Below are 17,951 nucleotides of genomic sequence, written 5' to 3' on the forward strand. Positions count from 1 at the left end.
CGTGTTCCGTAACACATTCTAAGAATGTTTCAGAAAACAGATCACTTTTTTAAGGTTGATTTTCACTTGCTAAAATATTCCTGTCAGAATAGAACAGTTCATTGGTCAATTATTCATAATAATAGATACAATTAAAAGCTGCGGTTTTTTCTTAAACTGTGTAAACTATATAGAACATAGTACAAGATTTAAATTTAGATACGTTCTCATTTTATTTTGCAACGAGATGTGTAAACAAACAGACAGTTTAAAAAATACTTGTATCAAACTGTATGTACTATTTATGTCTGTATAAAATTATTATTCTTTTCATATTCATAGAAAAAAAAGTTCACCCTTTTGTTATTATAAATGTATTTATGCATTTATATATAAAAGAATTAAGAATTATATTTTTGTGAAACTTATAATATTGATCCTGTTTTCATTAATTGCAATTGTACAATTTTTTAAATGCTATAAGATATTGTAAAATATAATTGCAAAACTGTAAATTTTCTACTCTGTTTAGCTAACTCTAAATTTGGTTGAGAAGATCATTGTTAGTAGCAGTTTCCTGATTTCTATTTATAAATCAAAGATATATGTGCTAATTATATAGATGATTTACTTATAGTATAAGTAAAATAACTGTTCAAAAGAGCACAGTCAAGGTTGACGCATATTAAATGCAGAAAGTTCCCCTGATACTTCAGTCATCAGTACTTTGGATTTGTTTATTTTATGTTCCATTAAAGAGCCTAATGTAATAATCATTTACTGTACATTAATGTAACAATACTTTTTATTGATTTTAAAGGATAAAATAAAAATAACTGTTACTATATAACCATGTGCATTGGCAAATAATAACACCAATTGAAAAGAAAGCTGGACCTGCTTTGAATAAGATGGCATCTGTTACAATAACGCCTTCGCAAACACCAAGGTTTATAATTTTGTATACTTGATGAAAAGTGTTTTAAAATACTGTTAAATTATCTGCAACTATAACTCATTTTACAGAATCTCCCAGGTCAGAAATGTACGTCAAGGCAGTGTTATTGATTTGGATATTGATATGTTCCTTAAAATATCAAATTACGAAGATACAGTTAGACAACTTGATATTTATTATGGAATTGGTATGAACATTGATATTAATAATATATTACAATTATACAGAGTACCTATTAAATAAACAATTTTTAGTTAAGAGACAATTGTTACGCTACCAAAGTTGCATAACAGGTCTTTTTCCTCAAATTTCAAGCGACAAAGTAGCTGGAAGCGTTCGAGAAAGTATTTATTGCGCCGCTGCTGTATGGAGTTTATATCAAGCGTATAGGTAATTGAATAAATGATTTTATTTTATTAATTGTTGTAACGATACGTTAATTGGTATAACATTATTGTGTTAGGCGTATAGACGATGATCGTGGAAAATCATATGAACTTGGACAATCGGCTGTAAAGTGTATGCGTGGAATTTTAGAATGTTGGGTGAAACAGTCTGCTAGAATAGAGTTATTTAAACGCAATCAGTGTAATCGATTTGCTTTGCATTGCAAATTTCATTTAAATACTGGTGATGAGATTTTTAAAGATGCTGATTACAATCATTTACAGGTAACTATAATGCACAGTAAAATAACTTGGAACAATTTAAATTGCTTTATATATTCTAAATAACTATTAATTTTTACATTTTATAGATCGATATCGTTTCTCTGTATTTGATATTTTTAGTCCAAATGATTTCTTCGGGATTACAAATTATATATACCCAAGATGAAGTAGCGTTTATACAAAATCTTGTATATTATGTAGAAAGAGCATATCGTACACCCGATTATGGCATGTGGGAACGCGGTAGTCGTTACAATGACGGTACTCCTGAAATTCATGCAAGTTCAATTGGTATAGCCAAAAGTGCTCTCGAAGCTATTAATGGATGTAATTTATTTGGAGAAAAAGGAGCTTCTTGGTCGGTAATATACGTTGATATCGATGCACATAATCGAAATCGCAGCATTTTTGAAACAATGCTTCCAAGAGAATCCAGTTCCAAGGTATAGAATATTCTTTTACATATTTAGAAAATATATATATACTTCTGTTAAAATTACAATACATTATTCACATTCAGAGTGTAGACATAGCTTTGTTACCAACAATATCTTTTCCTGCTTTTGCAACACACGAGGAAGTATTATACAATGAAACGAAGGCGAATATAGTTCGGAGATTAAAAGGCAATTATGGATTTAAAAGATTTGGAAGAGATGGATATAAAACAGTCTTAGAGAACAAAGATCGTCGTTATTACAAATCTGGTGAAATTAAGGTCTCTGATGTATTTGATTGTTAGTATATACTATTTGTGAGAATGCATTTAAATAAATTCCAATTTATATAATAATGTTAATTTTTTGCTGTATTAATAACATAATACTGAAAAATGGTGTTCTTCTGTTACAGGAATTCGATAGTATAGAATGCGAATGGCCATTATTTTACATTTTCATGGTAATTGATGGTGTTTTTAAAACTCTCCCGGAACAAGTAGAAGAATATCAAAATCTGCTGAAGGAAAAAATGTATAAAGATGTAAATGGAGGTATATTAATACAGGCCTAATATAGATCTAATTAGATTTAATTTTAATAATATAAAACGCTATTCTTTTTATAATCAGATCCTGTGATACCTATGTATTACTATGTACCTGAGGATAGTTTGGAAGCAGAAAGAAATGATCCTGGCAGTACCTATCGAATACCAAGCGCTGAAGGAAGAGGTCGAAAAAGTTCTACAGATGCAGATCCTGGTCCCATGTATTTATGGAATCAAGCCATGTTCATAATTGCACAGTTATTGACAGCTGGCTTGTTACACATTAATGAATTAGATCCAATTCGACGTTATCTTCCTTCGTACAATAGACCACGGAAAGCTGGAAGGTATTCAGCTTTTCAAGTAAGCAAAAGCACAATTTGTTTATTATTTCTACTAAATTAATTAGTTGTATAAATATTTTTTTACATGTTTGTCCCATACAGGCTAAACCCAGTATTGTAAGTAAATAATAACATATGTACATGTAGTATTGGTATACTTTGCATTGATTTTATTTTAGCATTTGAGAGTTAGGTAATTTCTTAATTGTATATGTATGTATATCTGTAGCTATTGTGCTAAACACATGGCAGACATGCTTAAGTAGTATAATCTATTGATTCTATTGTAATGTTAAAACCAATTATTTAAGCTACTTAATAATGCAATAATGCATGAAGCTTGAGTTGAGGCATGATTTAATTCACTATTTTATTATGACTGCTACAATTTATTATTTTATTACTTTCTATAATTCTGTTATCTACATGTATATCTTTCTTAAGATCTATGATTTTATGCATTAAGGAAGAAGGAAATTGATTATGTTGATAGTTTTAGAAATATTCTCAATGTTATTAGTAATGCATGATTTATCTATTATTAAATTTCTCTATGTTAGGGTACTCATACCGATCTTGTAGTACAAATCGTTCTTATTGCTGAGTCTATGAGATTGCAAGCTATGATGGCAACGTATGGCATACAGACACAAACACCTCATGAAGTAGAACCTGTCCAGATATTGTCATCCGCACAATTAGTCAAAGTTTATGAAAAATTAGGAGTGAATGGTAAATTGAATTTACAAGGTCGACCATCTAGACCAATTGGATCTCTGGGTACAAGTAAGGTATGATTAACGTAGGAAATTAAAATTGTAGAAAAAGAAACTAAAATTATTATTTGTAGGTTTATAGAGTTTGTGGTATGACAGTGCTCTGTTATCCTTTGATATTTGAAGTATCAGAATTTTATTTATATAGAGACATGGCTTTATTAATTGATGATATAAAAACTGAGCTCCAATTTGTGGGTAAATACTGGCGACTTTCGGGTCGACCTACTGTATGTCTTTTAATTCGGGAGGAACACATGAGGTATATATTAATAAATGAAATAAATACATATAATACTTCATCTATAAGTTATTAAGAGCCCTTTTTATTCTAGGGATCCGCAATTTAAAGAAATGCTGGATCTTTTTGCTATGTTAAAAAAAGGGTATTGCGATAAAACAAAAGTTCGAATTGGTAGATTGCAAAATCTCATTTCATCTTCGTGTATTGGTAATTAGTAATTCTTAATTTCATTCGTTATCGTTTACTAAATAATCACACTTAATTTTTCCATTACATAGAACACTTGGATTTTGTAAATACTATAGAAACAGATCTTGAGCTTACTCAGTTCAAACAATTGGAGCATGATTATATTGGATATCAAAGTCTTACAGATGTACCTAAAGCTTTAACGTACAGTGAAAATATCAAAGATTGTGCTGTAAGTATCCATATGTTAATATTGATTTGTTATTTCATTTATCTTAATCGTTTTGTATTTTAGTATTACATGAATGAACCACTGTATAATATATTAAATGAAATCCGCAATAATAAAAGCCTTTATACTTTATGTCAACTTTACGGCATTTTGTTGAAACGAGAGGGTGTGAATTATGAAGTTAATGGAATGACAGGTATTAGTTTATGAACTTAAAAATGGTATAAATGTATTATGATATTCAATGTTTAAAACGTTATTTTAGTTGGGGATTATCTGCGGACTTTATATCAACAAGCAGGTTGCCTCAGATATTGGATGGTTGTTCGTTACTGCAGCAGCTTATTAAATCATACTGTTGATAGTATCAGCCCGTTTATAACCGCCGTTCTAGTTAAAGGAAAACAGGTAGTTTTATTATTAAATTAAAATTTAAGAAATATTAAAATACTTATTCACCGTCAATATAGATTACAGTTGGAGTTATTGGGCAAGAAGAAACAGTGTTTGATAAACCAATGACACCTGCAGAAATTCAATCAGTTATGTATTCTACAATTCAACCACACAATGTAGTACATGCAGTACTTCAGCAAGAAGTTTTATTATATTGTGGTAGACTGATTGGAACAAATCCAGAAATGTTTAAAGGAATATTAAAAATTCGTATTGGGTATATAATTAATTTTATAAACATTAATGTTTTAAAAAACAGTATTTGAAATTATCATTTACATTCGTAGGTGGGTTTTAGAAGCAATAAAGCTTTACTTACAAATGTTCGTTAAAAACCCTAAACCGATTGAAAATTACAGTCCTTTTGAAATTCGCCGATTTCTTATAAAAGTATTGACGGTTAAAAATTGGGCAAATGATGAAAAGTATGTTGATTTATATGATACCAGTTAATTCATAAATTTTATATAAATTAATAATGTATATTATTATTTTGTAATAGGCTTACAATATTGGGGCGTAGAAAAATTGAAGGTTGCCTATGTAGGGTGCCTGCACATTTTTATAATCATGTTTGGGAAGTTCTGTTGCGTTGTCCAGGTGGTATTTGCGTTAATGAACAAGAATTGCCGCAACAGCCTACTCTTTCTAACATGACCCGTTCGGAACTTGCGTTTGCTTTATTTGTGGAGTCTTTGCTTCATCATATACAATTACCAGAATATCGTCAAATTATTGTAGAAGTATTTATCTGTCTATTTTATTGATAAATTTCAACATTTTGTAATGTTTTCAACTGGTACTAATATCTTTCTTTTTGTAGTTACTTACCATAGTGTCAACAATTTTGCTTAGAAATCCAGAATTAAGTTTTCAGAAACAGTTGGATCTTAACAAACTCGTTGAAGACGCTTTTCTCATGTATTGCAAGGTATTTATATCTACTTATCTTAATACTTTATCTACATCTCAATACTTATATTAATTATTGGAAAAAATTTTGTTTTAGGATCATAACTTAGAAAAAACAACAGATCAATCGATATTTTTCTCTGCTCCTTACTCAATAACTGCTGGATATCTTGCTAGGGCTATTGTTAATAATGTACTCACTGGAGGATGTTTTGCAACTATAAATGACATTAATGATGCAATTGAAAATAGAGAAACTTGTAAAATTGCGTAATATACATTGTTGTTTATTAAAATAGTGGTTTGTCTGTAAATAAAATTATATTTATACAAAAGTATCATTATATTTTTTAAATATACATAATTTCCTCCAATAAATCTTTTTGTATAAATAAAATATTGAAATTACAAAAGATAATAAGTACATTTGATTATGTTAAAAATATATTTCTTAATATCCAACATCTCTACTCCCGTGTTATTTTCTACAAAAATCTAAATGAACTGTACAAATGTAATGTTATTTAAAATTATCTTTTAGCAAAATTTGTGTCCATTGCTCTCCCAGACCGTTGAATATTATTTATGTTAGATTTAATTCTAGATGCAACAGTACCCACTTCTGCAGCAACTGCTAACTGTTTTCTAACAAAGTCCTGATTGTATACTTTACTGCTATCGACTTCTTTCTTTTCTTCCTCACGATATTTTTTAACATTTCGCTCCCGTTCCTTATCTCTCCACGTTGCATTTGCTATCATTTCTTGCCTACGTCTCTCTTTTTCTTCTTCGGTAAGAGTTTGTTTCTTTTTAGAATTCCATCTGTCTTTGTTTTGGTTTTCTTCATTTGGATGTGATTTATTTGATACATATTTATTCTCAATACTGCTTCTGTTGTTGTACTTGCTACTATATTCTCTACTTCGTGGACTTTTTGAACGAAAATGTTTGTTTTCAGTTTTATTTGTATCTCTTCTATACTCTTTGTTTCTTTTATGAACCGTACTTCCATTACTTTCTCGACTTGAACTACGACTTCTAACACGTTTTTCATATCTTTCTTTACTGTGTTTGCTAGTTTCAGCATTATCTATACTGCTGCTCTTTTTTCGTTTATGTTTTTTATCCTCATTGCTTGAATCTTCTTCATTACTACTTTCTAATTCATCGCTAAGATTATGTTTGTTCTTTGATTTCGTCTTTCGTCTATGTTTAACCTTTTTCATAGATTTTATTAAATCCTTATCGCTAATCTTTTCTTTCAGCTGTTTATACTTAGCAGCTATTAACATATCCAACTCAGTCTCATCATCAGTATCTGCACTGGGCTTATGTTTTTTCTTCTTTTTCTGTTTCTTTTCACTTTTGCTTTTCTTTGATTGTTGTTCCAGCTAAACAGCAATTAGTAATTAATTAGTAACATATAACTAGTAAATATTTATCATTAGTTGATATTGTTATTTACACACCAATTGCCTTAGTTGTTTTAACTTAACAGGATTTTTCAATAATTGACTTCTAGTTTCCATTTCTTTTTTCTTGATAGCATACAAAGGATCTTCTTGCATTTTTCTGGCTAAGTCAACTTGTTCATTCCCAGAAAAAAAACGCAAAGATGGTGGAATACATTCTGAAATAATAAATACAAATGAAAGATATATGTACATTGGTTATGAATTATCATGGATCAACAATGTGTATGTATAAGTACCGTGTTCAACATGGTTTTTAGCCTGATTTACTTCAACACCTTTTTCTACTTGAGCTAGTTGTTCAAAAGATTTATCAATTGGACGTCCAAGTAAATACTCCTCTCTATTGACTAATTGATTTGGTCCTTTATACATCCAGTCTAATTTTTTGTCATCTTTTTTTTCTATCACACCCTGCTCCATTGCATACTTTTTTATGTCTTCTCTGTCTTTCTCGATTTCTAATTCTTTTTTTAATTCTGCTATCTTCCTTTTTTCTTGATGCTGTTGTTGTTCTGCTTTCCATACCTTCTCTATATTTTTCATTGTAGATGGATGCCATGATTTTTTCAAATTCTATCTTAACAAATAGATAATTTCATAATGTATGTTTCTATTTATTTTTTGGTCAATTTAAAATTATAACTTAACCTACCAAATCTCCTCCTCCCATTTTTACTGAAGAATCAATATTCTTAAACTAAGCACATATGAGCGCTTCAAACTTATTTATATTTACAAAACCAATAATTAGGTGATCATACTTCGGAATAAACGAATGCACTAAGGAAAATCATTTTTTCGCACCTACGAAAAGACGTATTCAAAATTGAAAAAACAATTTACGTATACTAGAACACGCTCGGCGCCCCTCTAAGGAGAAGATGTCGCCGCCACTGGGCATGATATCTCGAGACAGCAGGCATTTGGTATTCGAGAAAGAATAAAATTTTCTCAAATAAATAATCGCTAAAGTGAATCGGTTCGTTAATTAACCAGTAAAACATTTATAATAATAATTGTTAAATAATATAATTTTTTATTATTAAATATTATAAAATTACATAATTAGAAAATATAATAACATAAGTATTAAATCAAATTTTCCCGCGCAAACAGCGCCATCTATACAATAAGGGCGGAAACTACTAGACAGCTTACCGACCGAGTTTTTTAAAGAGGGGACCACTGGCGCCATCTATCAGAGCACGGCGGAAACTACTTGTCGACTAGTTTGCGCGGTTTCCCGATAGATGGCGCTAGACATCAATTGGTAACTCGTTGAGTAGTTTACGCTGTTTTTGTATAGATGGCAGTAGGGTCGAATTCAGGAGCACTGCATCGGCAATTTAATTTTGTAATTAATTTGTAATTAACGTCCAAAAAACAGACTGACGCGCCTCAGCACAAAGTGGATAATTATATCTTTTGCCTCGCGGTAAGCATATTACTCCTACTCTTTGAAAACAGTTATAAAACTAAATCTGACTCATTGTGATGTTTATTGTACTTTTTCGTTTAATTAGAGATTTCTAGATCTACTTATTGATATAAAATTAATCACGGGACATCGGATGAAACTAATAGCATGATAAAGATGTATATAATGCTCGTATCTTCAACTTTAATACAATCATAAATGATACTAATGTCGAGTGGAATAATGTTTCCTTAAGATCGACAAGATACTACAGCCACTGAGCCGAAGGTATTACACCTAATCAAAATATCATGACTATAAAACAAAGACTCTTTCAGTAAATTCAGCCGAAAATGAGTCAATTCATTTTGAAAAAAATAAGAAGGGAACGGAATGTTTCGAATATCTTTAACGACTCCGCCGTAACTGTGTCATCTTACGTACGCATATTTACTTATTGCACAAAACATTTCATGATTTATAGTGATCCTTTTTGCCTTCAAAATCTACATTCTCTTACGAATATTTGCTTTATGATACTGTCTGTTGCCTTCGCAGAGACTATAAAAATTAATTAAATCACGAATTTAAACATTCGAGCATTCTTAGGGAAATTTTGTTCCCTGCTTCGTTACCTGGCCCGATTTCTACCAGTAAGGACGAAGAACATTCTCTGTACCAAAATCTTTCTAATCCATCTCCTACTATGTCTTAGAAGAAGTTTAAACATAACAAAAGGAGACTCAGCAGTTCGATCGGTGGACCAAAGCAAGAGGAAGAGACTGATTGCACTTGATTGCACTTAACTCCCTGGGTCGTACCTCGGAGGTGCACGGGAGGGTGCGCACGCCCGACTATCGACCAGATCCTCTGGTCTCTCCTCCTCTCTGTTACCTCGGTGTCGACGACACCTGCATTTCGTTCGAATCCCGGGCCACGGCAAGGCCTCGTCACTGGCTGGAACGTCTTCCGGGGATCGGGGAACTGACCGATCCCCGCGGTGGCCACGTGGAAAACATGAGGAAGAAACGACTGAACGGTGTCCCATCGTTCTGCACTTGTTTCTCTCGAACGTTGCTCTGTACGTTATCTGTCGCGCCAAAGGAAGTCGACCAGACGTATTCCGGAAGCTGGCCGGTGCTTTGAACGCAACGTCGTGTATCCTTGATGCCGACTACGGGCTTGACCCTGTCCGCTCGACCCGCTATGGGACAGTGAATCAGTTTGACTGTTGGTGATGGTGCGAGGATGCTGTATCGTTTGATAATTCATTTATGGAACCGTCTTGGAAGACCCCTGGTAGAAAGGCATCAGGAGCGCAGCTGGTGTAGCGGGGGTGGCGAGGTCTAAGGGGCAGTGGTCACGTAACAGGTCGCTGACGGAGGTGCGTCAAATTTGACCTGTTTCTCAGATGGATCGTTAGCCAGAATGCCTGACCTCTCGTTACATTAAAATGCATCGAAACGATAGATTGGTTGCATTAAAGTGCACCGAATTGAAACCTTCCTGACGGCAATCAACGTCGAATCAGGGCCGTTCATTGCGTTCAAGTGTGTTAAATTGAGGGCCATCCGTAAGTTCCAGCTACAACCACGAAGTGGTGCGATATTTTCTTCGGCATCTTAACAACAATCGGACGAATTAGGATCAACGATCCACCTTCCAGCCAGCTAGAACGAAAAACAACGGCCTGTTGATTAGTATCGACAAGTACCCCCGCCAGTCTTCCAGGTCCAGGCTGATCGGGTCAGGTGAACAGCATCTGTCTGAGCTACTCTCAATTCTCATCGTGGCTGATGGTAGGTTGACAAACTGATCGGTTAAAAAAAAAAAAGTTTCGGGTCACATCTACCTGGTTACCAATGTAAGATTCATCATCGGTGTAATCCAGGTCATAAATTGGTGACTCGAAATTGATGAGTGGAAAATCTTTTGTCTATACCCACGATAAGCGAACAATCTTTTGTGTTTCAGTTCGACAATCTGTTAATTACATTTACATTATTAATGCAGATTTTAATTGATCGTGGGAGAGCATCGATGAACGTTGTAGATACGATATCTTCGATTCTGATAAGGATTGTACCTCGGGCGATGAAATACTCGCGAATTTTTAGTGTCTCTCAATCACTCGAAACTGGTTGGCAAAGAAGGTTCCTCTGGTATGTGCGATTACTTTCAGGACGAGGTAAGTCCGCTATTAATCTTTTCAAGACAATATAAACTTTGTACGGAATATAATTCACACTTGATTCGTTACACCGCCAAATCGATCGCTTTTCTCGAATTTTTATCAAAATGGAACACGATTTGGTTTCTGTAAGATTAGGTCATCGTTTTACTCGTTTCGAAAGCATTTGTGAATTTCGCAATTTTTTCCCCGTTTTTATTAGGCTGCGTAATAAATTCCCGTGTTTTTTGTACTTTATTTTCTTCCCGCAATTTTGCGTTTCGTTAGGTAAAGTATATTTCTCTTGATTAAAATCAATTAATTCGAAAAATTGAAACAGACAGGTTTCTAGAGTGTGCGCCTAAGAAAACACAAAATTGTGGAAAAAAAATAAAATACGAAAAACGCGGAAATTTATTACGGAACCTAATACGTTTGAATTTTCATGTTATTATTTGTCTTACCGAATGAGTAACCTACTTCTTTATTTTATTTTGCTAAGAGAGCAATCTTTCTCGATTAAGATAAAAAAAAAGTAGTTTTCGAGATAAAAGTTCAAACGTAATGTAGAAGATGCTTAATTCTTTCTTAATTCTTTGGAGACATAATTTTTCTTTGATGCTTCTTTAAATCCCACTGCTCTGACGGTCTTTTAATAAACACGGAAAAAAATGAAAGGAAAATAACTGATACATAAAAGTTATCAAATGAATGTTCACGTTCGATAACATTGAAACAGAAACCTTCAATATAGCAGTTTTAATTGCAGTGGGCGGAAATAAAACAAGTTTGATAAATTGCATCCTTCGGATAACAATAGAACCGTGATTAAATGGCAAGAACTAACAAAACAACGTTTCTTCGTTGCAAGTGTTGGACCATGAGTTAAATTACGAAAACAAGGAGTTTAATTATGTTTCTTAAATTCTAATTTTAATGTTTTATTTTAATTTACTTTCGAATATAGGTAGCGACTCGTGGCGGCAAAAAGGTGTTGGACGATAAGCGAGGCATTTTTAATTTGGAAATCGACAACAAGATACACAGGAGTCGCTTACGATTACAAAGATGGTTACTGGGTCTTTTAATCTTTTTGTTTATCTCGTTGATCGTTATAAACACTTACAGCACCGATCAATTTCGAACTATGCGATACGGCACCCTCTTCAACGACACCCTTCAAGGTACTTGTACAATCTTACAAACTTTCATTCTCTATCGCCAATTTCAAGTAGATGTACTTAAACTTTGCAGCAACTTTGCATCATATTAAATCATGAAATGCAGCAAATGCTGGGTGTCAAGTTAATGGCATGTAATGATGGAAAGAAAATATTCATATTCGTATACCGTAACTACGAAGGTGATGAAAAATTTACCTAAACTTACTAAAATTCACCTTATCCTCTCTATCGATTGTGAAATAATTTGTAATCCTTAATAGATTAATTCCTTAAATTACTCCTGTGATTACAGCTGGTGAAGCAATATAGTTACAAGAAATAGTAAATAAGATTATACTCTTTATGATAAAGAATTTAATATAAATTTCGTATAAATTTGAATTAAACTAAGTTACACAAGTAAAATTCAGAGCAAGTTGCTGCGAAGTTTAAGAAAATTTATGATCGTCGCTATGTTCCCTCCCGGTCCCCCGACCGGCAATATAGTTTATATAGGTAAAATTGTAATTAATTTATTGATCGACAGAAAAGTTGAATAACGCTGGCTTCTTAGTCCACAACAAAGGCTGCCGAATCCCAGCGATGGATCCTTACGATGTCGCGATCAAACGTTTCATCCGCAAAGAGGATCCGATCGTTTGCGAACACGGGGATCATTTACCGTTGGTCGAGTCGAACGACACATCGCTGTTCGTGAATCCAGCAGCGATAAGTCATTTTTACAACAAATCCGAGGAGGTCGACTGCTGTTGGCGTCCATTTTGGCGAACGAAGGACGAGGATAATGCTGTTACGTCAGTAAGACTGATAGCTTTCATTCGTTGTGCTCGTATTTAAATTTTGAAAAACGAAAACGTTCTCTTCATCGATGAAACATTTGTCATTTTTCCAGGTACGATAACGACTGCTTCAAATTCCATAATTCCACCACCATCAACACCGAATTCGTCAAGGTCGAATGTTCCCGGAACAACGAGCTGATATACAAGGATTACCACGTCTTCCTGCCCCGTAATTCAGCGCTCGAGGAAAGATGCGAAAAGGCAAGAGCTTCGAATCCGAAGAGAAAACCGCTCGGTTTGCTGATCATCGGCATCGATTCGGTCTCGAGGATAAACTTCCACCGAATGATGCCGAATACCGTGCAAGCGTTGCAGCAACTTGCCGCGGTGGAGATGTTGGGTTACACCAAGGTAGCCGACAACACGTATCCGAACTTGGTGCCCGTGTTAACCGGCCTGACCGAGGGCGAACTCCGCGACCAATGCTGGCAGACGAAAGACAAACCGTTCGACGATTGTCCGTTCATCTGGAAGAACTTCAGCGCGGCTGGTTATCGTACAGCTTTCGGGGAGGACGCTTGTAGCATCACTACGTTCAACTACCTGAAGCCAGGCTTCCGTGTCCAGCCGACGGACTACTATCTCCGACCTTTCTGCATCGCCTCCGAGAAGAACATCGGCAATACTCATAGACTGAACGCGAATCTCTGCGTAGGCACCAGAAAGACGTTCGACAATTTGCTGCACTACGCTCGTAAAGCAGCCTCGCAGTTCCCTAGGGATCCTTACTTCGCTATGGTCTGGCAGTCAAGCTTGACCCACGACTTCTTTAACTACCCGCAGTTGGGCGATCAGTCCTACTACAACTTGATCACCTATCTGTCCAGCCAACGATTGCTCGATCAAACGGCGCTGATAGTGATGAGCGACCACGGGATGAGATGGGGCAGTTTCCGCGAGACTTATCAGGGCAGGATGGAGGACAGTCTTCCGTTTGTATTCATCGTGCTGCCGGACTGGTGGAAGGAGAGGTACCAGGTGGCTTGGGCCAATCTCCGAAGAAACGCGAGGAGCTTAACGACGGCCTTCGACCTGCACGAGACCCTCCTGGACCTCTTGTACTCGGAGAATCTGGAGGAGTCACGGCTGAAGAGCCGTTTTCACCTGATGTCGAAAGGGGACAGTCTGCCACGTGGGATAAGCTGGTTCCTGCCGATTCCTGATCACCGAAGCTGCACCATGGCGGGCATAGCCAGTCATTGGTGCATGTGCCACGACAGCAAAGACGTCGATTTGAAGGACGACAGGCTCAAAGACAAGGCTGCGTTCTTAGTCTCGAAGCTGAACGAGATGCTGAAGAAGTTCGCGCAATGCGCGGTGCTCAAGCTGAAGGAAGTTAAAGGTGCGAAAGAATGGAGGAACACGGGCGATGGGTCGGAACTGGTTGATTATACGATTACGCTTCAGACGGAACCTGGTAACGCGATATTCGAGGGCACGGTACGTTACAGGAGCAGCGATAAGAGTAACAAATTGGTCGGATCGGTCAGCAGATTGAACGCGTACGGGAAACAGAGCGCTTGCGTCGATGAATTTAATATGAGACTGTATTGTTACTGCCTCTAATTGAGCCGCGCACACGAAATTGCCCGAGGGGGGCTCAACTACCCTCGTGTTTTACTACTTACCGTGCGTGTCTGTAAAGCCTACATACGGTCTAATAAGTTGATTTTCATATTTTCTCAAAAATGATCTAAATCTTGATGGCCTCAAAAGCATTGAAAGACGAGAAATCTCGTGAACGGTCGTTTAAGCGTTAAGATGGACAGCGCGTAAAGAAAATCACACTGTGATAAGATTCTTGCTTTAAAGGTTTCGTGCTTAACAAATGCAGCGTCTGATGCTACTGATATACCGGATAGAATTAAGAAGTAATTAAGTATATTTAATCGCGTGCGTGCGTGCGTGCATGTATGTATATGTTTAGTCCACTGTGAGGTATGTGTCTTTTTGAACTGCTAAGACAGATAAACAACTTAAGTGGAACCTTTTTAAATAATACAGTAATAGCGTGGAAAGCTGTTTCATTTTTCTATGGTACTATATTGTAATCCATTGTTTGATAGCATATACGTTGTTACCACCACGTGTTATCATCACTGTATTTATTTCACTAACATAGCGGTTCCATTTAAAAATCACAAAATAGCCTAAGATAAAAGCTTACAAACTTTTTGTAGTTGAATTTGTAACTTATACTTGAAACTTATTTTTCCACTCATGTAGAAAACAGAATATAATTTCTCTTAAAAAGATTTTTTATACAAAAAAAAAATAAACTTTCTAAGAAAACCATTTATTTTCCCTGTTTGCTATAGCAATCCATATAGATTAGTTGTAGATAATGTTATGTCTCGAGTTCAAAAGAAATTTTTCTTTCACAATGGACTAAACTTACTGTGAACAATCATAAATATCTCAAAGTTCAAATACCAGTTAAATGGTGGATAAAGAATTATTTTAATTATTAGCCATTGCTTTTCTACTATCAATATATTTATTTAATCTTTGTTCAACGTTCAGAAACTGAATTTGCAAACCATTTTATCGATCATTTTCTAATAGCCTTTTTTTTTTTCACGGGTTAATACTTGGAACATTTACATGAACTAACTGTATATAAACAAGATCGACAGGTATATGATAAAAATAGAAAAATTATAATTTATTTCTGAGCTTGCAACAGAGAAGTTACTATTCAGAAACCAATAAAATATCACAACGCGTTGCGCGTTGTATCTGACAGAATTATACTTGAATTTTTCTAAACACAGTACATACAAAGATAATGAATAAATCTTTGTAAAATACGAAATAATGTGTATAATTTAATGCAAAACTTTTACATTTCATGTAAAACTTGTACATTTCATTGTAAGTAATAATGATAGAAAAATTGTACCACAATAGTTCGCTAATCGTATTTGATTTTCGATACTGACTCCAATTTTCGAAAACAGTCATCGTGGTATTTTTATTCATTTAGTTGAATGCAAAACTTCTGCTCATGTAAAACACTCATACATCACCCACACGCATATTAAACGTAAAATAACTTACTCCGTTAAATAAACTGCTCAACCATTGCTGACATTCGTACAAATAGTTGGCAATAATTATATATATATATATATGTATAACCAGTCTCTTATGATCAAAGAGGAAGTTTATGTAACTGTAATGGTTACTATGTTATACTACATGTATCCATTTCAACTGACCTAATAACCAGCTACCAAGCCTGTTGGTATCCACGTCTGAAGGAAGCGAAAACACCACTTGGTACAGAAACACACAGTCATCGGATGCACTTCAGTTATTTGCACACTTTACAGCGTCACTTTGTACATACATTGCACTTAAAGTTCTTAATTTCCCCTTATTCCGTTATAAATTCGATTCACAGATTCTTGTTGAAACAAATTTATGATTTCTGAAACAGAAAAATTAATTAATAATATATAATAAAAAGAACGATGTACCAAAGCGGCTTACCTTCTTTTTGTGAACTAGTGAATTGCGTGTCTGGGAATGCAACATCGAATGTGATATATAAAATGCCGTGGAGATTGTTATTTTCATAATTAGGCATTCCCTCGCCTTTTTTTCTAATACGAGCACCCGGTTTGGTCACCTTGTCTCTCTGAATAGTTACTTTGTGCCCGTCCAAGTGTTCTATGTCCATTTTGAAACCTACCAAAGCATCCTGCATGGATATAGTGATGTTCGTGTACAAGTCGTCGCCGATTCTTTCAAAAACAAGATGCGGCAGTGTTCGTATTCTTAGAATTAAATCTCCGGGTTCTCCGTCTAAGTGAGGTTCACCTTCCGCCGTAAAGTTGGTCTCTTGACCGTCTACCATTCCCGGTTCTACTTCAACCTCTAACACTCGTTCTTCGGTAACGAATTTAACGTTCGGACACTCTGAACATACCGACTGTTGAGTCATTTGAAACCTTCCATTTCCTAAATTACGAGTGACTAATTCTTTTCTGCAATTGCATTTCCTAGTTCCTTTCGCTGCCTTCATAACAGGCTTATTCCTTGTTATCTGAGAAAGAAACGAAATAGTTTATAATCATTTTTTTATTTGTTATCTTTCCAAATACCCACCTCTATGAAATTTCCACTATATAATTCTTCTAAAGTAACTACTAGATCCATTTCTATATTGGAACCTTTGGGGATTTCATTTTGTTGTTGAGATTCTCCACCAAAGTGGAAACCAAAATCACCAAAGAAATTTGCGAAAGGATCATTATTGTACATCATCCCATCTTTTTTCAGACACTCTTCCCCGCATCTGTCGTACATCTCTCTCTTCTCATTGTCAGAGAGAACTTCATAAGCTGCACTTAGGTCTTGAAATTTCTGTGAGGCATCTGGATCATCTTTGTTCTTATCAGGATGCAATTCTTTAGCTAATTTCCTATAGGCTTTTTTAATAGAATGCTGACTCGCTGTGGACGATACGCCTAAAATGGCATAGAAATCTCTCCTGTAACACCATAAATTTTACATGTTGTTTATAAACTGCGAACATTATAAATGAAAGATCTAATATCTTGAATAATTCAACGTGAATTGCCATTTATAAAAGCATAGATAAATAATATAAAAAGGAAAATAAAATTTGAATACTTATTAGTTACCAATTCTGATAGTAATCAGTGATGGGTTGGCAAATAGTTTACAGAACAGGAGGTTATAATAAAAATATTATAACATTATGTATACACAAATTTTATGAAAGAAACCTGATCGTACACTTACCCAGCTATAGTTAATATCACACATATCGTTAAATTAATGAATAAAGACAAAATTAACTTTATTGCTGCCATCCTAGCAGACGTTACAACAAACATCGGAGCTTAGATCGTGGGTGCTCCGGATTGGTGCACCTATTCAATTCATCCGATTTTGATCGACGATAACCGAGTATTTAGCCGCATTTACATATCAGAAAATATCAATGCTTCTTTCATTCATGTGTCTTTAATTACAATCAAAGTTCGTTTAAGATATAAAAGGTACAACTGTTACATTTAACTAATAAGCTCAGTGATGTTGGAAAAATAAAAGTAATGTCTTTTCCAATGGTACCATTGAAAA

General features: G+C 34.7%; 4 protein-coding genes across 11 annotated transcripts; 2 read left to right on the forward strand and 2 right to left on the reverse strand.

The window, feature by feature from the left end:
- Positions 1–18: 18 nt before the first annotated feature.
- On the forward strand, positions 19–6,086 carry LOC114883219 (probable phosphorylase b kinase regulatory subunit beta). 5 transcript variants are annotated; one of them, XM_029200798.2, is made up of 21 exons: positions 19–270; positions 800–928; positions 1,006–1,124; positions 1,192–1,327; positions 1,401–1,608; positions 1,695–2,051; positions 2,129–2,326; positions 2,461–2,599; positions 2,678–2,958; positions 3,042–3,056; positions 3,500–3,730; positions 3,790–3,977; positions 4,051–4,166; positions 4,238–4,380; positions 4,444–4,576; positions 4,646–4,788; positions 4,851–5,053; positions 5,124–5,261; positions 5,339–5,579; positions 5,660–5,767; positions 5,846–6,086. In XM_029200798.2, exons 2-21 carry the CDS (start codon positions 891–893, stop codon positions 6,020–6,022), a joined length of 3,312 nt encoding a protein of 1,103 aa, XP_029056631.2. In that variant the 5' UTR covers positions 19–270; positions 800–890; the 3' UTR covers positions 6,023–6,086. The 5 variants fall into 5 exon arrangements, with proteins under 5 accessions (XP_029056631.2, XP_029056632.2, XP_029056630.2 ...); XM_029200799.2 differs by lacking the exon at positions 19–270 and adding an exon at positions 530–701; XM_029200797.2 differs by lacking the exon at positions 19–270 and having other exon boundaries at positions 530–928.
- Positions 6,087–6,125: 39 nt separating this feature from the next.
- LOC114883195 (pre-mRNA-splicing factor CWC25 homolog) lies at positions 6,126–8,103 on the reverse strand. Its single transcript, XM_029200757.2, has 4 exons — positions 7,876–8,103; positions 7,460–7,796; positions 7,218–7,378; positions 6,126–7,139 (listed from the first exon to the last, which is right to left on the reverse strand). The coding sequence occupies exons 1-4, from the start codon at positions 7,891–7,893 to the stop codon at positions 6,279–6,281; spliced, it is 1,377 nt and encodes a 458-aa protein (XP_029056590.2). The 5' UTR covers positions 7,894–8,103; the 3' UTR covers positions 6,126–6,278.
- Positions 8,104–8,373: 270 nt separating this feature from the next.
- On the forward strand, positions 8,374–15,558 carry LOC114883158. Of its 4 annotated transcripts, XM_029200671.2 has the most exons (6): positions 8,374–8,658; positions 8,747–10,439; positions 10,615–10,828; positions 11,778–11,994; positions 12,521–12,788; positions 12,887–15,558. In XM_029200671.2, exons 3-6 carry the CDS (start codon positions 10,805–10,807, stop codon positions 14,400–14,402), a joined length of 2,025 nt encoding a protein of 674 aa, XP_029056504.1. In that variant the 5' UTR covers positions 8,374–8,658; positions 8,747–10,439; positions 10,615–10,804; the 3' UTR covers positions 14,403–15,558. The 4 variants fall into 4 exon arrangements, with proteins under 4 accessions (XP_029056504.1, XP_029056503.1, XP_029056505.1 ...); XM_029200670.2 differs by having other exon boundaries at positions 8,374–10,439; XM_029200672.2 differs by having other exon boundaries at positions 8,374–10,439; positions 10,654–10,828.
- An 86-nt stretch (positions 15,559–15,644) lies between these two features.
- LOC114883160 (dnaJ homolog shv) lies at positions 15,645–17,796 on the reverse strand. The gene is made up of 4 exons (XM_029200681.2): positions 17,610–17,796; positions 16,950–17,334; positions 16,332–16,887; positions 15,645–16,269 (listed from the first exon to the last, which is right to left on the reverse strand). Exons 1-4 carry the CDS (start codon positions 17,702–17,704, stop codon positions 16,205–16,207), a joined length of 1,101 nt encoding a protein of 366 aa, XP_029056514.1. The 5' UTR covers positions 17,705–17,796; the 3' UTR covers positions 15,645–16,204.
- Between the last annotated feature and the right edge of the window lie 155 nt (positions 17,797–17,951).

Source organism: Osmia bicornis, chromosome 1, assembly GCF_907164935.1.
Source record: "Osmia bicornis bicornis chromosome 1, iOsmBic2.1, whole genome shotgun sequence".
NCBI lineage: Eukaryota > Metazoa > Arthropoda > Insecta > Hymenoptera > Megachilidae > Osmia > Osmia bicornis.